This window comes from Chelonoidis abingdonii, chromosome 8, assembly GCF_003597395.2.
Source record: "Chelonoidis abingdonii isolate Lonesome George chromosome 8, CheloAbing_2.0, whole genome shotgun sequence".
In the NCBI taxonomy this organism is placed as follows: Eukaryota; Metazoa; Chordata; order Testudines; family Testudinidae; genus Chelonoidis; species Chelonoidis abingdonii.
This window is the reverse complement of record NC_133776.1, coordinates 17,251,526-17,273,638: the sequence shown is the minus strand read 5'-3', so window position 1 is coordinate 17,273,638 and position 22,113 is coordinate 17,251,526. Positions and strand designations below refer to the sequence as shown.

The 22,113-nt window shown below is 43.2% G+C and overlaps 1 protein-coding gene and 1 long non-coding RNA gene across 3 annotated transcripts in view; one reads left to right on the top strand and one right to left on the bottom strand.

The window, feature by feature from the left end:
* The window catches only part of SEC62 (SEC62 preprotein translocation factor), a 35,580-nt gene that overhangs the window by 8,130 nt on the left and 5,337 nt on the right, over nucleotides 1-22,113 (top strand). For both annotated transcript variants that reach the window (XM_032783704.2, XM_075068402.1), the window contains exons 2-7: nucleotides 2,430-2,538; nucleotides 8,779-8,884; nucleotides 14,371-14,587; nucleotides 14,869-14,961; nucleotides 18,412-18,472; nucleotides 20,312-20,431. In XM_032783704.2, coding sequence (XP_032639595.1) covers nucleotides 2,430-2,538; nucleotides 8,779-8,884; nucleotides 14,371-14,587; nucleotides 14,869-14,961; nucleotides 18,412-18,472; nucleotides 20,312-20,431 — 706 coding nt within the window. The remainder of the gene's footprint in view (nucleotides 1-2,429; nucleotides 2,539-8,778; nucleotides 8,885-14,370; nucleotides 14,588-14,868; nucleotides 14,962-18,411; nucleotides 18,473-20,311; nucleotides 20,432-22,113) is intronic.
* The window catches only part of LOC142047184 (uncharacterized), a 39,075-nt gene continuing 31,929 nt past the window's right edge, over nucleotides 14,968-22,113 (bottom strand). Inside the window, exon 4 of the long non-coding RNA XR_012656354.1 lies at nucleotides 14,968-17,969. This is a non-coding gene — a long non-coding RNA (uncharacterized LOC142047184). The remainder of the gene's footprint in view (nucleotides 17,970-22,113) is intronic.

Here is a 22,113-nt window from a genome sequence, read left to right as displayed (position 1 = left end):
GTGAGTGGCTCCAACAGATCCCAGGACAACATCAGAGCCTCTGTCCAGAAGAGTGCAGTGCTAGGACAGCTAATATCTGCGCAGACCCTCAACTCCAGGCTCTAGAGACCCGAGTTGGAAGACACATACCACCCATAGGGGTGAGGGGATTTTTTTGTTTTTTTTTTTTTTATATAAAAATAATGTATTTTAAAAAAATAAAAATCTTTTCCTTTACAGACTCCAGGTTAACATCTGTTTAAGAAAAAGTCTAAATACATATGGTCAAAAAAGAAAAACACCACCACAATAACCTCCCCTCCCCCTGAATACCTGTTACCTAAGAAACCTGATCCAAGGTGCTCTTTCATCTCTAGTTTAAAAAACAAACATGTTTTATAGCCTACAATGAAAGTATTCATTTAAACACAAAGTCGTCTTAGTCCAGTTCATTTGGACAGGTGTTCAGTTGAACATCACAGCTGGCACTTTGTTGGCAGTTTCAGAGACTAAGCTGTTGACTGAGACTAAGCACTTAAGTTGAACTGCACTGGCCAAATTCTAAAGTGGATAATTATATGGTGCCTACCTAAAATTGTACCTATACTTTCATTTGGATAAATAAATAATACTTATTAAATGCCTCTCATCTTAGTGTCACTGTATTTCACAAATAGTAGTAAATATGACCATTATTACATAGATGGAAAAACTGAGGCAAAGGTTGTGGTTGGCCAGTGGCTCAGTGGAAGTTGGTGGCAGACATGGGAATAGAAATCCAGATTTCTTGACTTTCAGTCAGTTTCTCTAACCACTATACACAGGCTTTTGGGATTCAGCTAGATGAAAGATGTGTTGGTCGTTATTTTTAGAAGACATTAACATCATAATCCTACAGTTGGTTCTTCTACATTTGGGTTGGAATCTGTGGGTAAGACATTGTACAATAGCTTGCACCACTGTTTCCGTGGTTTAACCGTTCGGTGGATGAATAAAGGACTGGTATTCCGAATTGACAATAGAACATGTTTTACTAAAACTAAACCAATTTTCCTATTTGCTAGGACTCTTTTCAGTTAGTTTCATGGTGATTTTTTTTAAAAAGTGGTCAGATGCTGGGTGAAGAGACAGGGAGGGAGAATGGCAAGAGAGAAGGGTGTATACGAGATTTCAGATAGTAGAGGAGGAAGAAAGTAAACCTGAAAAACAGGAGAAGTAGCAAAACAATATGAAGACAATTTTTTCTATGATGACAGCATTTACTGTCAGACAAGTAGTACGGTCTTCAAAAAATCCAAGTCAGGTGTGGGGAAGGGACCAAATCACGTGGCATAAGGTTAGGAGAAAAAATTAGGCATGACCTTTGCTTTTAAAATGTTCTCTTCCTATTTTGTCATTAATTATTAATTTTGAAATGTGATGCTTTTAGTTGTTGCACAACAGAATTAAAGCTATGACTGAATATAATAAAGAAAAAATAGATGATTCTTTTTTAGTGAGAGAGATTTATATGGGACACGTCAGTGATCAATAGTAGAGAGAGAGAGGAGTTTGGTGAGGTAATATCTTCAGTTGGACCTTTGGAGCAAGGACCATGCTGTTCGTTATTTATATATTGCCGTAAAAAAACTTGGTGCTTTTTAAAGCAGTTGAGATTTAAGTTCAAATGAAAGTGTCTTGGTTAGGGGCAAGCAAACTTTTTGGCCTGAGGGCCGCATCAGGTTTCCAAAATTCCCACCCCCCCGCTTCTCCCACCCCCCCGACCCCTCCTCTCCGGGACTCCTGCCCCATCCAACCCCCTGTCCCTGAGGGCCCCCCCCGCCGCCCCATCCAACCCGTCCTCTCATTTCTGACTTCTCACCCCCCCCCAGCCGGGACCCCTGCCCTATCCAATCACCCCTTCTTCCTGACCGACCCCGGAACCCCTGCCCTCGACTGCCCCATCCAACACTCCCGCCTTCCTGACTGCCCCCAGGGACTCCTGCATCCATTCAACCCCCCTGTTCCCCGCCCTCTGACCGCCCTGACCATTATCCACATGCCTGCCCTCTGACCACCAACCTGAACTCCTCTGCCCTCTATCCAGCACTCCCTGCCCCCTTACCGTGCTGCCTGGAGCGCCGGTGGCTGGCGGCGCTACAGCCACACTGCCTGGCTGGAGCCAGCCATGTCATAACCACTGCGCAGCACAGAGCACCAAGTCAGACCTGGGCTCTGCAGCTCCACTGCCTGGCCAACCAGAGCATTTGCGCCAGTGGTGGGTCGTGCTGAGGCTGTGGAGGAGGGGAAACAGTGGGGGAGGGGCCAGGAGCGAGCTTCCCGGCCCAGGAGCTCATGGGCTGGGCTGGAGGGTCCTGCAGGCTGGATGTGGCCTGCGGGCCATAGTTTGCCCACCCCTGATCTTGGCTGTGTGTTTAAACCAGCATTAATTTTATATTTTTATATTATAGGAAGTTGGTGAGCCGTTCAAAGAGGAGAAGGCTGTAGCCAAATACCTACGGTTCAACTGTCCAACAAAATCTACCAACATGATGGGCCACAGAGTTGATTATTTTATTGGTAAGAATACTTGTAACCAAATAATGATACTTCATATTTACAAATATTATACTTTTTTTTAAATTTAGGTTACTAGTATTCTTAATTAGTAAGCTGTATATCATTTATAGTCCAGGGAAGTTAACAAGGCACTTACTACTCAGAAGATTACATTTACCAACCTGAAGTAGATGCAGAAGACACAGTCAGGAAAGCAGAAGTGAGGTCCAGAGTAAGACACCCTGGTGAAAAGCCCTATCTGTCTTCAACTCCTATCTGCTGGTAAGGGAGGAGGACTGAGATTTCTAATGGAGTTATCCCCGCAGCCTGCTTCGGGGCTCTCATGTTCTAATCAGTCACTGAGTAGTAAGTGTCTGATAAATCTGACACCACATCCCACCTCTAGCTGCTGAAAGGGAGAAGTAGCTTTCTGTCTCTTCGCCATCCCCTTGAGTATCCTGGTTGCTATGAAAGGGACAGACTCTGCTACTTTACTTCCCCAGAGCCTTCAAGCTGCTGCAGGGGAAGTGGCAGCAAGTTCCCACTGTACAACCCCTCTCTTAGTTTCCAGTTTTGGGGTCTTTTTTCTCTGTGAATACAGAGCTTTCTCAAACAGCAGTAGCAGCATTAAACTAACATGATTCATGACAGCTTCACAGTATTCCTGTAAGTTCTGAATGGAAGCAGGAAACTAACCAGAATCTTGTTAATTTCGTTGTCTTGCTGCCTCATAGAGCTATGAAGAGTAGTAGAGGTACTGTGTACAGACTTGGCAAGACAGTACTACATTGGCTATTCTGTTCTCATCCGGAAACTTACCTTTGTAATGGTAAGGGGTATAAATGATCTTTTAATATGAAATTGATGGCTTAGTCTCGTAATCGCCAGGGAAACCATCCCATGTGCCATGGCCAGTGATTTTTTTTCAAACCCTATTTTTAGTTTGCTTGTAATTGTGAAGTAATGTTACAAAAATTCTGAGGTGTTTTGTGTGGCATTAGGATTGTAAGTAGAAGTAGGACTTCTTGTCTAATAACTTCACACAGACTCCTTTCTGTAGCCTTGGACGAGCTTTTGAACCTTCCTGCCCTAGTTTCTCTATCTGTAAAATGGAAATGAAGGTAATAATTACATACCTCAGATGGGTGTAGTGAGGTTCAGTTAAGCTTCATAGTGTTTTTCAAATATAAAGGGCTATGTAAGAGCTATATACACCTCTATCCCGATATAACTCTGTCCTCAGGAGCCAAAAAATCTTACTGCGTTATAGGTGAAACCGCATTATATCGAATGTGCTTTGATCCGCCGGAGTGCACAGCCCTGCCCCCCCAGAGTGCTGCTTTACCGCGTTATTTCCAAATTCATGTTATATTGGGTCATATTATGTCGGGGTAGTGGTGTACTTGTATTATAGCTTTCTTGGTAGTTTGAATGGTTATATTTTATATTTTTCAATTGCTTATTTCCTTGTAACTTTTGAAGATGACACCCTATCCTCCTGATCTTGTATTCACTGGTAAAATTTTATACAAAAATAGCAGTAATATAACAGCATATTCTGCTAACATAGAATGAAAACATTTCTTGCTTGAGTGTTCAGTAAGTCGTGCTGATGTTTAAAATGTTTATGCTAATCATTTTTTATTTTTTGAAGGGCGTCCATCACTTCCTTTCTCCATCCCTTTCCCATCACCACCCTTAAAAGCCCCAAGTTAAGGTGACCTTCCTGGCTGAGGAGAGCTGGATTTTGTTTCCTTCCTCCAGGGGCTAAGGATACTACTTTCACTTGTACCCATCCCCTGCTGGCTTAGGGTAGTGTGGTAGCAGGATTACTCCACCTGTATTTGGTATAATGGTGCTGTAATACTATAGTAGTTCAAAGTCTCAGTTTGGCCTGGATAGAAACAAAGTGCTCTGTTGTGTATCCCTCAGTATTATACGGAAACCTCATCGTGGGCACCCTCCTGCTTCCAACATTAGTAGCACAGGCATAGCCCGCCTTAGTTTCCATTTCAGCCACCTAGGCAAATGAATATTGTCTCTCTCAGCAGCAAATTCAGACGCTTTTATTCATATCAAGTGCCACAATCTTCACATCCCTCATGGTAAAAACAGCTTCTCCCCAAAGTAGAACACAGCATGCTTCAGGGTTACAACATAGCACTCTTCAATCCCGTTCAGAGGTCACCATTCTCTGGTTGCCCACCTGAGAGTTGTTAACCCTTCAACCCCAGTTTCTTTATCCCTGTTCCAGAACCCTCGCTCTCCAAGGCGTTCACCTGAGAGTTCCAACATGAGTTTCTTTCCCACAAGTCGTCTTCTATAGCAGCACGTTAGATGCCTGCAGCATTCCACTCCCCAGGCCTCCTTACTTATGAGTTTTACCTCTGGTCCTGCGGATCTTCCTCTAGAGTCAACTCCTTGCATCTAGGTCTGGCTTGCACTGATCAGACTGGTTCTTTCCCTCATTCCTAAGGCCTCTGCGCAAGCTTCCCTGCAACTCATAAAGGTTCCCGAGCGCTAGTCAGTCCTCCCAACAGCTTTCCTCTGAACTAGTCACCAGCAACTCACAGTTACTGTTTCCCCACTGTTCTTTCCCTCTAGCCACTCTTTGCTATTCTTTCGTTTCTCCTCTGGTCTCAGGCTGCTCATGCCTGCTGCCCCTTCCTGACTGACATGCTCACACTCTCTCTCTTTGTCTCAGTCTCCTCCTTTTAATATGGCCCTGCTCTGAAGCCCAATTGGAAGGCACAGATGCAGTGGGTCCCTCTCTCTCTCAAAGAGGCAAGTCTCCCTGTGACTCCCAGAATACAGCCAAGATGATCAGTGTATTCCTAACTGATTTTTAATTCTTTTAATTCTTACTGTGGGATATAAAACAGGATTGTAAATAGTTTATAAAAAGGATTACATTAAAAAAGGACAAATGCAAAGTACTCCATTTAGGAAGGAACAATCATTTGCACACACACAAAATGGGAAATCACTAGGGAGAGGGATCTGGGGGTCATAGTGGACCATAAGCTAAATATGAGTCAACAGTATAACATTGTTGCAAAAAAAGCAAATGTCATTCTGGGATGTATTAGCAGGAGTGTTGTAAGTACAACATGAGAAGTAATTCTTCCGCTCTACTCTGCACTGATTAGGCCTCAGTTGGAGTACTGTGTCCAGTTCTGGGTGACACATTTCAGGAAAGATGTGGACAAATGGGAGAAAGTCCAGAGAAGAGTAACAAAAATGATTAAAGGTCTAGAAAACATGACCTATAAGGGAAGATTGACAACACTGGGTTTGTTTAGTCTGGAAAAGAGAAGACTGAGAGGGGACATAAGTTTTCAAGTACATAAAAGGTTGTTACAAGGAAGAAGGAGAAAAATTATTGTTCTTAACCTCTGAGGATATGTAACCGGGTGGCCTCACCCCCCATGGCGCCTCCTACTGGTCACTTCAGGAATTAGCTCAATATTCCAGCTTGGAGTGCCCTCTGCAGGCCAGTAATCCACCTGTCCCGGCTGGCCCCCGTGTCACTATCTGGACCCAGTGCCCTTTTACATGGGGTTCTGCCCCCTGGCAGCAACCCCTTTCCCTTAGGGTTTCCCCTCCCTGGGAACCCTCCACCCTCTATCCCCACTTTGCCTCAGTATTGGCTACTGCCCAGTCATTGTCTAGCCCCCACGCCCTGGGGCAGACTGCAGTATCAGCCACTCATCATAGGCAAAGGGGTTTTGGCCTGGCTGCCTTTACCCACCCTCCGGGTGCCCCTTTGCAAGCCCAGTATCTCGGAGGCCTAGAATTAGGCCCTACAGCCTGGGGAGTTGCTGGCCTAGGGCTTCCCAGCTCCTAAGGCCTTTCCTCAGCCCTGCCTTCCTCTAGGTCCCCTGGGTGAGTTCCCGAGCAGCCAGGCCTGTCTCCCTCTCCAGTTAGAGAGAGACTTTCTGCTTTTGGCTCCCCTGGCTGCCTTATTAGGCCCTGTTGCTCAGTTTGGGGCGTGGCCCCAGCTGCAGCCACTTCCCCAATCAGCGCAGCTTAAAGGCTGCTTTCTCCAGCCCTAGCCCCTTCCCAGGGCTGTTTTTAACCCCTTCAGGGCAGGAGCAGAGGTCCACTCTGCTACAGGCTAGGACAAGAAGCAATGAGCTTAAATTGTAGCGAGGGAGGTTTAGATTGGACATTAGGAAAAATTTCCTAACTGTCAGGGTGGTTAAGCACTGGAATAAATTGCGTAGGGAGGTTGTGGAATCTCCATCACTGGAGATTTTTAAAAGCAGGTTAGACAAACACTTGTCAGGGATGGTCTAGATAATACTTAGTTCTGCCATGAGTGCGGGGAACTGGACTAGATGACCTCTTGAGGTCCCTTCCAGTCCTATGATTCTACGATTGACAGAATAGTTCACCAATATATTTTGCCATGAAGCTATTGTAGAGTTCCAACAAACCTGAATTTGGAGTAAGGACTTAATTGTTTTCCATGTGATTGGACTGGATTTTGGAAGTGTTTTCATGACATTTACACTTTACTGGTTTGATGCTCTGGCACTGTATGGATTATAGTTCTATGACATTATGCTTTTTTAAAAAAACCCTCAATAGTAAGAGATTGTAAAACAAAATATGTGTAATACACCAGACTAAAGAGTGGAAAAAATTGTTAACTCTTTTCCTGGCTACACACACAAACAGCTGGATTTGTGTTTTATACTCATTCAACCTCAAACTGGGAGATCACATGGTATAATCAATAACATTAATAGAATACTTCAGTAACGATTGGCTGAAAGCAAAGGCTTTCAGTTCTGAAGGGATAAAATTGGAATCCAGAGGGGCAACCTGTTTATGCGAGAGCTATTGTGCAAAGTGTGAATATTAAAAAAAAAAAAAAAAAAAAGAAGGGGGAAAAGGATGTATGATCAGCTGTGCCAGAGCTCCAGTCAGTGCAGCTGAAGAGTTGGACAAAGGTAGTTCTGCTGTAAATTACCTTCTCGCTAAATGCCTGACTGCAGTAGCCCTCACAGAGCCCTTCTGTAGCCCAGGAGTACCAGAGCACAGCAGCACTCCGGCCAGGCCTCGTGTTCCCAAAATGCCCTCTATGATGAGACTGGGAAGCAATGCTGTGGGGCTGACTACAATATCTTTCTGCCATCTGAACATAACACTATGCCAGAGAAATTTCCATATAACTGGTATCTGGTTAAATTGGCTTGAAGGCTGCATTGTACTACCAGTGCAAAGTAACTTTATTGGGGGCCAGGATCTGACCTGGAGCCTTTAAACTTCTAAAGTAACTAATTGCATCGTGCAGAGAATTGAGTTATGGGAGTTATGGTTTTCTTTTGTTTGGTTGTTTTAAGTTTTAAAATCTTCATTATGATTTCAGACACTCTTTCTGAGCCTGTGTGCATATGCTTACACCTTCGTACATGTTTGGACGTTTGGTGTCTGCAAGCCAGTTATACAGAAAGCGTGGGACAGCAATCTCGGGGAACAGGCTAATCAGAATTGTCCAGGATAAACAAATAACTCTGCGCTTGTTCTTTTTATCTTATCTGCTCCATGATTAGTGTGTTGCTGTTCCTTTTAGAGCCTGGACATAACAATCCGTTCCATATTTTGTGCCAGATTTTTCTTTAGATAGTCACATGGCTCCTTTTCATAGAATTTGACCAAGAATATTTAAAGATTTAACTGTAATGTTAAAAATTAAATAAATCATGCCTTGAAATAAATTTTAAAAATCTGACTTTTTCTTTAAATTACTTACATGTTGTACTTCCCACATTTCAGCATGGATAGTAAAAATGGACTAATCAATTTAACTTTATTTTCATTCACTAGCAGCACAAACTACTGTAGAGGATAATCTCTTTTTTTAAGGTCCCATTGGAATTTCTTAAACAGAAAATCCTCACACCTTAGTTTTGGAATTATAACAAAATTCTTCTTTAGGGTAGGATTTGATCTTGCAATGTTCTATTAAAATTGGTTTGTAATATAATATTGTAAAAAGTATGCATCTGAACCTGGATTCTTTATGCAGGCAAAGTTCCCATTGGCATCAGTGGGAGTTCTGTTGCAACACCGTGTCCTCTCTTTCTAAGAATGGGGTATTTTTGTTTCATTATACAGGTAGGGTTCCTGTATTTAGCAAAACTGAGGTAACTAATTACAGATTCTGTTTTTGTAGTATTTGGGTGGATCAAATATTGAAGTGAGCTCTTTCTATATTTTATCACAGGTTTGTTTTTCCCTTTTTCCTTTCAGCCTCAAAAGCTGTGGATTGCCTTTTGGATTCTAAATGGGCAAAAGCCAAGAAGGGAGAGGAAGCCTTATTCACAACTCGAGAGTCTATAGTTGACTATTGCAACAGGTATGGCCTTCTAGTTAAGAAAAATAGGCTTCATAATAAGTACAATTTTCAAAAGCATTCAAGTGCCATTTTTTGAAGGTCCTAAATCACTTGGGACAGATACTTTTGAAAAGTATTTTTCACTATTTTTCTTAACCTTTTTTGTGTATATTATAGTTACTTCAAAAGAGACTGCCAAAGCAATGCATGTTTTTGATTAGAATGTTTGAAAAAATATTTGTGGCATTGTATCAGTACCATAAAAATAATGTAAGTTAACGACCATATAATTACAATTATTAAAAATTAGAAGAACTTATTGGGCCCAATCCTGTAATGCCACTGGAGCAGCACCCCTGGAGGAAAACGGAGACAGTAAAATAATAGCAAAGTAAGTATCTTTCTCCCAATTCCACAGACATTTTAATGTTTATCTAGCAGAATGGCTGTTCTTTCAGATGAAGAAAGTATTTCTTCACACAATGCACAGTCAACCTGTGGAACTCTTTGTTGTTGTGAAGGCCAAGACTATAACAGGGTTCAAAAAAGAATTAGATACATTCATAGAGGATAGGTCTATCGATGGCTATTAGCCAGGATGGGCAGGGATGGTAAACCTAGCCTCTGTTTGCCAGAAGGTGGGAATGCGCAACAGGGGATGGATCACTTGATGAGTACCTGTTCTGTTCATTCCCTCTGGGGGCACCTGGCATTGGCCACTGTCAGAAGACAGGATACTGGGCTAGACTGACCTTTGATCTGACCTATTATGGCTGTTCTTATGTAAGAATTCTTGTGGGACTGTTGATCTGAAGGCCTGGTCTCTCTAACCCACAAATCTCCAGGAAGAGTCAATCAAGAGCCTGTCGGCTGCATTGGAAGGCAGCAAGGATAGATTTTAAGTTCCTACTTCATGACTTGTAGGAGCAAAACGAACCTTCCAGTAAAGACTGAAATTGGGAGAAGCTTTAAATGCCTTGTTCTTCAAGTGATAGTCCACATGGTTTCCACCTTATGTACACCAGGTTGGATTTTTTTGGCCAGCAGTGCTTGTTGGGGGTGGGCCTGTGCTCTAGATGTCCTTCAGCCCCCGCACTCAAGGGCATAAGGGCAGAGTGGGCCATACAGTTCCTCATTCCTACTTACCAGTCATGGTCCTACTGGGTGGTCTGGTATATGCAACTATATGCCCTCAAACAATGTCCTCTGCCCTCACGTCTAGGGTAAGATTGCCTTCCCCTAAGACGGAGAAGGCTACAACAGGCAGGGGTAGAAGAATAGTTGATCCCGGCAACAATTTCATCCTCCTCCCCTGATATGGTAGCCAATCTCTCTACCTTGTCCAACAGTTGACTTTAAGGCATTCCAAAACTGAAGAAATGTATGGCCAAGACCCTTGACATCCTGCAAAAATTAGTGCAAGAGAAATTACAAAAGCTGCTAGACATTCTGCACCCTTCCATGTGTGGTAGACGCTATGCTTATTAACAAGGGATTATTAGAACCTGCAGTGGACTTGTGGCAGGCTCCAGCATCGATACCTGCCACTTACAAAAGCATGGATAGACAGTATGAAGGTCCTTATAAGGGTTTCAAGTATTTTTATTTGCTTCTTAATAGGCATCAGGTTTGAAACAAATATAAGGAAGTTCTTCTTCACACAGCGCACAGTCAACCTGTGGAACTCATTGGAAGGCTAAAAGTATAACTGAGTTCAAAATTAGATATCTTCATGGAAGACAGGTCCATCAATGGCTTTTAGTCAAGATGGTCAGGAATGCAATCCCATGCTCTGGGTGTCCCTAAACCTCCAGCTGCCAGGCACTGGGACTGTATGAGAGGAGATGGATCATTCAGAATTGTCCTGTTCCATTCATTCCCTCTAAAACATCTGGCACTGGTCACTGCCCGAGACAGGATATTGGGCTAGATGGACCATTTGTCTGACCCACTATGCCATTCCTGTAGTGCCAAATTCACTTGTCATAGTGGCTGTTACAGAAAGATCCAAGCAGAAAGGGCCTCCAAAAACATCATCAAGGAAAAAGGATCCTAAGAAACTGGATCAGTTCAGCAGAAAAGTTGTCTTCTCTTCCAGTCTCCCAACTGTCAGCTTTTGGCAAAATGTGACTGTCTGAACTGGAACAAATTCTCTCTGTTTATGGAAAGACTGCTGCAGGAGCATAAGGAAGAATTAAAATCCATCGTGCTAGAGGCGCAGCTGATAGCTTTAACTTCCCTGTAGGCTGCTTTGGATGTATCTGATACGTCCACATGCACCATGATCACATTGGTGGTGGTTCAGAATTGGAGAGGTCCAAAACGCTAATCAAAAATGGATGAGGCCCGCCACTTGTTAAAGGACTCCTGAGTCACTGAGTTCTCTTGGTTTGTACAGCTCAGCCCGAAGAAGAAAGCAAACCAGACCTCAAGATTCCCACATAATTGCTCTGCTTCATACTGTTATAACTTTCTGAGGGCATTGGAGCGAGTAAGGGAGAAGCAGAGCTTCCAGAATAGACAACCGATTGCTTCTTCCTCTGCTACAATGCACTCAATGTCTTCCTCTCAACATCTGTTTTCATGCCATAGTTGAGCCCTTTTGGAAACTGCCTTTCTTTTTTTGGGGGAAGCCTGGGCTGGGATCACTGTGGACCAGTGGGTGTGAGAGATTGTCAGCGAGAGGTACTGCATGCAGTTAGAGTTGCTTACTACCCTTCAGGTACCTTCTCCATTCCTCTTCTGAGACCCTCTCACAACATACTGTTGAAGCAAGAGTTGGTTTTTCTCCTGCATCTCTGAACAGTGGAAGGAGGTGCCCTTTAAGTTCAAGGGAAGGAGTTCTTATTCACATTATATTTTCATTCCAAAGAAGAAAGGTGGCTCGCATCCTGTTCTGGACCTTTGATGTCTCAACAACTTCATCCACCATTTCAGGTGCAGGATGATGACTCGAGCCTCCATTCGATCCTCAAGACTTTCATGGCTCTAACCTTTCAAGACACCTATTTTTAGATATCCATATATCTGGCTCATAGGAAATACCTCAGATTTCTAGTAGAAACACTTCATTACCAGTACAGTGTCTTGTCTTCTGGTCTTTCCACAGCACCAGTACTGTTCATGGACTTGGCAGTTGTAGTAGCTCACTTAAGGAGAGAAGGGATCCAGGTCTATCAATATCCCAATGATGGGTTGATCCAGGAAAGATCACTGCAGCAAGTGACCAACTTGATTAAAGTAGCCTTAACTTTCTTTGCCATCTTCTTCCACAAAAAAGATCTTAAACTATTGTGGTTGTCAACTCTCACTTCAACTAATTGGACTGTTTCCTAGGCCTGAAACCACTTTAGCTTCCTATTATTTCCATCAGGGTTTATCTAGCAATAATATCTGCACATCACCCTGGTATCCAGGGCCAAACTGTATTTTTTCCATCCTAGAGTGGCTAGATTCCTTAATGGCCCTATTCATTAGTTTTATTTTTTTGCTCCCTCCAGTTCAGGAGTCACCTGCCTCTTGGGACCTCAGTATAGTTTTAACAGGATTGATGGGTCTCCTTTTAGAGTCCTTAGGTGGTATAGGGAACAGGTTGCTATCAGTGAAGACTGCCTTTTTAGTTGCTATTACATCAGCTTGAAGGGTTGGAGATTCAGACCATTATTGTGGGGACACTTATTCTATGGCAGAGGCTTCCAGAATGGATGTGTATCTTGGTAGGGCTGTCTTGCCGTTTTTGTTTAAGTATGACAGATACAAGCAAATGGATTGTTTGTTACTCACCAAGTGTAGAATCTTTGTGAACAATCACTAAAAGAAAGAGAGCTTACTTACCTTACGGTATAGTAACTGGTTCTTTGAGATGTGTTTGCCCAGGTGAATTCCACACCCTGCCCTCCTTTCTTGCTACTAGAGTCCTACTCTTCTGGGATTCTGTTTTGGCTAAGCACCATGGTTGGGGTCGCATCACCCTGATGCCTCGGGGGGGGGGGGGGGGATGGATGAAAAGTGAGGAGATCTAGGCCCCAATGGGCACTTGCTGGCCAAAAGAATCCAATCTTACAGGCATGAGGAACATGTGCACCGAGAGTGGAATCGAGGTGGAAAACACATCCCAAAGAACTTCAGTTACTGTAAAGTAAGTAACATTTTTGTCTTTCTTTTGAATAAGGGGTTGAGGACCTGATTCTGCTGCCATTTTACATTAAATATTCCCACTGGCTTTAGTGAGAGTTTATGTGCATAGGAACTGCAGGGTCAGGCTGAAAGCAGTGTATCTTAGGATCAGATTAGCAGAACTGGACTGTTTTTCAAACATATTCTTAGTAAAGTTACTCTGCCTTAAAAAGGAAAAAAGAATGAAACCATGCTTTGCTTTTCTTTTCTGTTCAATTTTTGTTGTGCCTCCAGCTGTGTGTTTTTATTTTAATATCATTCTGCATATAGTTGTTCCAATGAAATAGTTCAGCTGATTTCTTTCCTTGTAAAATATTTAGGTAAATAGCTCTGACAAAGGTACCTGATCTGTAATAATAATAATAATAATAGTTTAAATGAAAGGATGAGAATCAGTTACTGGGTGAAGCAGTGGCAACAATTCAAACTAACTAGACCACAAAGTAAGGGCCAGATTCTCTGGTGTTTTAATCCCTATCTCCTGCAGCCCCAGCCTGACCTGCCCTTGTCATGGCAGAGGCCATGACCACAGTATTTTATGCTCTGGCTAGCTCAGTTGGCAAATACACCTCTACCCCGATATAACGTGACCCAATATAACACGAATTCAAATATAATGCAGTAAAGCAGTGCTCGGGAGGAGGGTTGCGCACTCTGGCGGATCAAAGCAAGTTCGACATAACGCGGTTTCACCTATAACACAGTAAGATTTTTTTGGCTCCCGAAGACACCGTTATATCGGGGTAGAGGTGTACTTAGTTTCTCAAATGTAAAAGTCTCCCCAACACTTTTCCCTTCACTTGGCACCAAGTTTCTGTTTGGGACTGCACAGAATGTGGTTGTCTAAGTGTATTATCTTGGTTACATTAGTACATCTTGGGTCAACCTACAGCTCTGAACCCCACAGCCTGGTAAGTTGTATGTCCACTTCCCATATCTCCTGCTGCTATGAGAAATGTTGACATGTAATTAAAGAGAAATATTGAAAGGAAGTGTATCAAATGAGAGGGTGTAAGAAAAATAATTTAAACAATGTACCCGATTTTCCTCTCTCTTGCTCCTGGTGTTGTCATTTGCATCTCTGCAAAATGCAGCCGAATCAGGAAAGTAGAGGTTTTACTCCCACTTTGCACAGGCATACAAAGAAGGCACACAGGTGTGAGGCAGAGGAGAATCAGGCCCACTATGTTTATTAATAAACAGTCCTGCTTGGTGTGACACCGTCTTTGCATTATGCTGTCGCAGATATCCAATAACATAATTGTGTTCTAAATATATAACCACACCAGTAACTCCTAAATGATTTAGTAATATAACCTTTTTATTGTAAGACTCCTGAAGAAACAGTTCTTTCACCGAGCATTGAAAGTGATGAAAATGAAGCCTGATAAGGACACAAAAAAAGAAAAAGAGAAAGGAAAGACTGAGAGTGGGAAAGAGGATGAGAAAAAGAGCAAGAAGGAAAGTGGCAAAGATGAAAAGACTAAGAAGGAGAAGGAGAAAGAGAAGGAAAAGAGAAGGGATGGTGAGAAAGAAGAGTGCAAGAAGGTAGGTGCAACCCAAAAAAGAAGATAGTCAAATCTGTTAGCAGATACTACTAACTACTGTGGAAAACCTAGTTTTTAAAGGGTAAGGTTGTTCGATCCAAAATGGGGAGTGCTTCTGCAGTAGTATTCTTGTTGTTCAGCACTCATACGCAACTCTGTAATAATGATATATGGATGCAGCCAAAATTTCAAAATGGGACCTATGAATCTGGGGCCTTTTACAGTCTCTAAATTCATTTTTAATTATTCCTTCTGTTTCATTATTGATATATATGTTCTTAGGATGAAAACCCAGGAACACCCAAGAAAAAGGAAACCAAGAGAAAATTTAAACTTGAGCCACATGAAGATCAAGTTTTTCTGGATGGAAATGAGGTGAGGTTTGTGTGTAACTTTTATTTCTACACTTCCTGTATTTATTGATGACCAGTACATTGACAATAAAATACTGAAACGGATTAATTTCTCCAGATTTTTTCCTTCTGCCCTTTTGATCGTTGCCAGCATGGGTGGAACTTGCTGGCCTCTCTTGCTAGTAGGGCAAGCCGTATTGAAGTACTTTTAAATACTTCAAATTCAGTTACAGGGAAGGGAGTCCAAAGTGGTTGCCATCTAGAAGCCTCATGGTCTGAACATGGGACTGGGAGTCAGGCATGCCTGAATTCTAAACTAGACTCTGCCACCAACTTTCTGTATGGCCTTAAGTTATTTAACCTCTCCGTGCCTCACTTGCCTCTTCTTTAAATCAGATGATTTACTTCTCTAATGATACCATACCATCTGGATTCCTGCCCTTGCACTTATATTTTGAGACAAGGGAATTTCTGTATTTCAGTGATTTTACCCATTTAAACAGAGGGAAATGTGTCTCATACATAGACCAACTGCTGTGTCTCATTGGCCCCTGAAATGTTTCCTTAAATTCCTTGCTGACGGTGTTCAGCAAAGGAGTGTCCTGTTAGAACTGTGACTGTTCTATGTTCTATGTTATGACTGGTTCCAGTTCTCTGCCTGTCCTGCAGATTATACATTGAGAGACACTTTCCTCACAAAATTGGTGAGTACCTACAGTAGTGGGTTTGTATATGTCTGGTATGCAGTTGACGTAACGGTCACCTTCTTTTCAGCTGTGAAGGTCACCAGTTACTGCTGTCAGGTACTTTGAGTCTTCACTGCTAGATGAAGATGTTATCTGGCTTTAATGACATTCATTAATCATACTAGTTCAAAGTATTCCTCACTTTGACAAGAAGCTTTTTCCTTAGGGTGAGTGAATTCGTGGTTCAAGTGGATTGTGTAGTTCCCATGAACACCTTTGATACAATGTGATGCAGCTGTGGGGATTAAGATGACACTGTACTGGGTATAAATTATTGCTCCTAATTGCCATTTGTTTGAGCCTATCAGATAGAACTTATCTCCCTTACCTTAGTTTATTCCTACATTTGTCTTCTTTTTTAGCCTCCTGGTTTGATGTCTGTTTTCCCTTGATCTCTTTCTCCTCGGTGCCTCTTGGCACCTAGAGCAGTATATTTGTTCCCTTTGGGAACATGAGTGAGTTTGTTTTTTACTGGAAGTTATGGTTTCATGGACAATACCTCCAAAGCTCCATAAACACTTTGATTTAGTGTTATTTCTGAGGCTCTTTCATTTCCGTGAGTCTGTTACCTTATGTGAACTCCTAGAGAAGACGTCTTTCATAAATTATCATTGGCTAAAGCTTCTTTTAAGAAGTAACACTTCTAGGAATCCATTCCAGAAAGTGATTTTGTTGCTTAAAAGAAGGGGAAATTATTTACCTGTAATTCTCTGAAGATATCCTTTGATGTGTTCCTACTTCCTTACAGTTGGGAGATGAACCCTTGATGACTTACCTTTTGTCCATTTAGCTAATTTTTTGCTCACAAATGATTCTTAGAGAACTCCATGCTTCCCACTCATTAAAGCATTACAAACGAATGATCTAGTGGGACATTGAGGCACCACTGGTTGGTCAGTAAATGAGAGAACTACTAGCACTGGAAAATGTCAGTCTTTGAGAGCTAGGGAAGTTTGTCAGTCTCATGCTAAACTTCAAGCCCTAAGTAGACATATACAGCTAAAATGGTATTTTCAACTAAGCCAGATGAAAGTGACTTTCCTTTCTTTACCTCTGATGGAGCTGTGAGGATTAATCTTTGTAAGATGCTGAAAGTGTAAAGGGCTATGTATTAATAATGGGGAAATAATATACTCCTGGGGGAATTCTGTGCCACTGCACATGTGCAGAATTTATGTTCCCCGCAGATTTATTTTCTTCCTCGCAGAAAAAATGACTTTCTGACGGGGAAGCCACAAGAGCGGTCATGCGACTCTCCCCAGCATTATGTTTTGGGTACCCAGGGCAGCTGGCACAGAGGTAAATCACTGTGGGGCAGAGGGTGGGACTGGGGAAGACCCCAGCTGGTGGCTCTTACCCTGCACTGCACTCAGCTGCTAGTCCCAGCTGGGCTGGGGAGGACTTCCTCTTCCCCTGCATGGCATCCGGGGCTGTGTTGGACCCACCCCCAGACTTCTCCCCTGGCTGTAGGAAGCTCTGCAGACTCCCTGCTTCCTGCACCCATTGCTCCTCAGCTGCAGAGGGAGAAATCCCTGTACAGGGAGCTGCTCCCCCATGCATCATGACCCCCTCATACCCAGACCCTCCTGCCATGCCTCACTCCCCCCCACACCCAGAATCCCAACAAGCCCCACTCCCCCTGCACCTGGCCTTCCCCAAGAGCCACCTGCACCTGGGTCCCCACCCTGCTGAGCCCAACCACCTTTACCTGGACCCCCCTGCAGACTCCTATTACTGTTGCAACGAGAACCCCCCCAACAAGCGCCTGTGCACCCAGATCCCCCACGGAGCCCCCCACACCCACAGTGCCCCCACACAGAACCCACACCAAGCACCTCCACTCTTGGATCCTGCTTTGCTGCACCTGCCTGCCCACACCTGGTGCACGTGGCACTGAGGGGCATGGTCCTGGGATGTTTCTGGGGCAGGCCCAGTCCTTGTGCAGTGTCAGGGTTGGGTGCAGCCTCACTGCTAAGTCTGTGTCCTGGGTGGGACTGCACAGTGATCTCTCACCTCTGTGCAGCCAGTGGCCTGTGCTCCCCAGTGCTGTGCTGGAGCCTCCCCATTTATCTGACAAATAAAATTTGCAGAATTTTAAAATACTGTGCACAGAATTTTTAATTTTTTGGCACAGTATGCCCTCAGGAGTAAATAATACTAATAAGTCATTAAAATCATTAAAATATTTTAAATAAAGGCACCAACACATACCAGAGTGTGAACAATATATTCTAAAAAGGAGCATTTCTCAGATGCTGGAAGCTCCCATCCTTCATCCTTGTGCCTGAAAAGATATAGCACCAGTGTAATATTAAATATTTATATTATACATCCTTCTCCAATAAAAGTACTGTGTTAGGCCTTCTGCTCACTGAGTCAGATTAAGATCAGTGCATTGCTGAGGCAATTTGTGTAGGCTTAAAGGGGTGGTATATATCTGCTTCTGCAGCTACTTCACTGAGCAGAATTGACATACACGTTGGCTTCATGTCTCATCCAAAAATACGGAACCTCCAGCAATGCAGTGCCCCTCACCACAATGCTGTACCGTGGTGCAGTGCTGACTTGGAGGGCAGAGTGGCACCTGGTGGTGAATGTAACATAGTACTAAAGTAATATGGTAATAAAGAAACATCCAGATGAGGGAACAAATCTGAAAGCTTTTACCAAAGATCTTTATTTGGGAATATCACTTGTTAATTTTAACCTGATTATTCTTACTGCAGGTGTATGTGTGGATCTATGACCCAGTTCATTTTAAAACATTTGCCATGGGACTTGTTCTTGGTAAGTAAGAATAGATCTTAATGTTCCTCAAGACATCTGTCTCTTTCCCATGGACAAACCTTTTAGTGTTTACACTTTGCTCTAATTTGATACCTGCTTCAGCCTGGGTACCAATGAGAGAAAAGGTGCATGCAGTAAAAACCTCAGAATAGTGAGGCTCCTTTTTATTCTCTCAGATTCAGACACAGAATTAACATTTTTATCAATTTGCACCTCACTTACAGTTATACCTACTAACTGATCTGTAGATTTGAATTACTTAACACTAATAGATTGTGTCCTTAATAGGTACTGAACACTCATCATTGATACCCTTGCCCTTCCACCTCCCAATGTTGTTTATGTAGATCACTTGGCCCAAGGCTGCTTTTTTTTTTTTTTTTTTTTTTTTTTTTTTTTACAGTCTGGGTCAATTTTAATGTTTACACACTGGTCTATTCTTCATTAGCTGCTGCTGTGTAATAAGGAAATGGAAAAAGTTAGGGCCTAAAAGGCACCCAACCTCCTTGATTTTAGAAATCATGATAGCACCTTTCTAGAGAATCATGTTGACACTTTATGCCTAACCACTATGGTGATGGGCATCTTGGAAATACCTAAGGTAGATGGATAAATATTTTTGATCAGTATATAGAGGGCCTAATTATTGTTACATGCTACAACTGGTGGGGGTGTTGTCTACAGTATGCTTTGTATATTGGATTTTGTCTACACTTACCAGGGAATACTTACTACTTATATGGTACTTTTTATCTTGAGAATTATACAAATCATCTTTTCAAACCCTCCCTGAGGTAGGTAAATATTATTTAATCCAATTATAAGATGAGGAAAACTGAGGCAGAAAGGTGAAGTGACTTGCCAAGGCAAGGCCACATGGGTAAGTCAGTGTCAGAGCTGGCATTAGAATGTAGGAGTTGCTGGCTCCCAGTTCTATGTTCATATCATATCTCTCTATCAGCACAATTCTCTGTGGGAGATGATATAATTTATATGACCATGATATATTAGGGCTTTGAAAGGTAATGTGCTTAGCTTCTAAAGTGGTGCTGGGAGCCAGTTACGTGTTTACGCAATCTTGTAGACTTCAGCAAATAGCAGGAGAGCAGAAACTGCATAACTCTAAGAAAGACAAGGGGGGTGAGAGTGGGGACTGAAAAACAAGCAAAAAATGAAAGGGTGGGAATATTCACTTGCTCTCCAAACTTAAGCATGTTCTATTGGGCTTTTATGGCCTAAGCTGGTCATTTATATATGTGTATTTCTGGGCCAAGAGAAATCCTACTCTGTTTCTGAATGGCAATCAAATAATGGGAATGCCTGGCAGTGGTGTAGTCAGGTGGAGGGAAAAGGGGGAGCGATAAAAAAAGGTGCCACCCACTGCAGCGCTTTTACTTACCCGGTGGCGTGCCGTGTCTTCGGCGGCGGGCCCTTCACTCGCTCTAGGTGTCTTCGGTGGCACTGGAGGACCCGCCACTGAAATGCTGCTGAAGACCCACGGAGCGAGTGAAGGTCCCGCTGCCGAAGACCCAGAGTGCCGCTGGGTAAGTAAAATAAAAGCGCTGCAATGGGTGGCGCCTTTTCTTTTCTTTTTTTTTTCTTTTTTTTTTTTAAATTGCTCCCCCGGGTGAGTACAAAGGCGCCAAGAAATTGACAAGGTGCCACCTGTGCTCAGTGGGGGAGTGGCCACTGCCCCGACTACCCCCCCCCCCCCACACTATGCTACTGATGCCTGGTCAAAGTGCTGTACAAACATCACTACAGCAACAACACCAGACCACTATAGCCCTTTAATTGGTATCTTATCCATGTTTCTCAAACTTTTATTTTCATTTTTAGTGATTGCGGTTATAGCTGCAACTCTCTTCCCGCTTTGGCCTGCAGAGATGCGAGTAGGTGTTTATTACCTCAGCGTAGGTGCAGGCTGTTTTGTAGCCAGTATTCTCTTCCTTGCTGTTGGTAAGTGTCATTTGTTATCAATAGAAATTAGATGAACAGGACAAGCAGGGTAGAATTTTCAGAAGTGTCTAAGTGACTTAGAACCCTGTCTAACCTGTAAAAGTGGAATAAGTACTTAGGCTCCTAAATCTGTCTGTCAGCTTAACTTTTGAAAATTTTACCCGTATTTTTTAAAATAGTCATAGACCAGTGGTCCCCAATCTGTGAGGCATATACCCCTTTGGGGAAGCCCGGGCCAGCTCCCACAGGGAAGAAAGTGCCACCCAGCCCCACTCTGCCCTCAGCTCTGCTCCCAGCCCCGGCTTGACCTCCCCACCACAGCCCTGCTCCTGGCCAGGGGACCGTGGACACATTTCATTACTGGTAATGGGGGGGCAGTAAGAGGAAAAGTTTGGGAACCACCGCCATAGATTAATCTTATGTAATTCCTTAATGGTCACTATATGTCACTATTGTGGCACTGGAAAAAAGTGTTCCTCAGGGTTCATTTCAGGCTGCAGGCTTACACCAGGGTGTGCACTCTTGATCTTGCATAGTGGAGATCATAGTCCTTAGGACAGCACAATCGCTCTGTCTTATCAGAGCTCTCTGGTCCACTGTTCGTGTTAGACCTCTCTTGCTGCTTCACTCTTGTTTTAGGCACTAGATAGTAGCAGCGGCTCTAATGTGAGACATGTTAGTAAGGTTGGGAGATGAGATAAAGGTGGTCATGGTGGTGGGGTCTTTAAACTGGAGGAGAAACAGTGACCCAGGTGAGCATAGAAAGTCTGAGACAACAGAGACGAGGAAAAGGACCATCATCTACAAATTAGAGGCAGTGCTTCTTGTTGGCCACACAATGTCCTTCCTCCTGAAAAGCCAGTTCAGGCTTTTGGCAGAGGTGGAATCACCCAGACCTAGAAACAGTGTGTTACTTATAAACTTATGGAGATTGCTTGTAGATAGAATACAAAGGAAAGTAAAACAGCTTGTCACATCGGGTATGTGTTGCATCTTGATATCAGAGGCCTGCATTTTGGCCACCTGCCTTCTAGGCAGAATTAGATGCAGTACCCTAAAGGAATAGCTCAGGACCAACACATAGGCACTTGCAAAAGAAATAAAACTGAGAACATGACTCAGGGTATGTCTACACTACGGGATTATTCCAATTTTACATAAACCGGTTTTGTAAAACAGATTGTATAAAGTCGAGTGCACGCAGCCACACTAAGCACATTAATTTGGTGGTGTGCGTCCATGTACCGAGGCTAGCGTCAATTTCTGGAGCGTTGCACTGTGGGTAGCTATCCCATAGTTCCTGCAGTCTCCTCCGCCCATTGGAATTCTGGGTTGAGATCCCAATGCATGATGGTGCAAAAACAGTGTTGCGGGTTATTCTGGGTAAATGTCGTCACTCAGTCCTTCCTCCATGGAAGCAACGGCAGACAATCATTTCGTGCCCTTTTTCCCTGGATTGCCCTGGCAGATGCCATAGCATGGCAACCATGGAGCCTGTTTTGCCTTTTGTCACTGTCACTGTATGTGTACTGGATGCTGCGACAGACACGGTATGCCCAGTGCTAACACGCAGCATTTATTTTGCCTTGCAGGTAGCAGAGATGGTTTACCATCCCTGTTACCACATCTGCCATTTGTAAACTCGGTGATGAAGCTGATGGTTATGCAAATCTTTGTTTTTT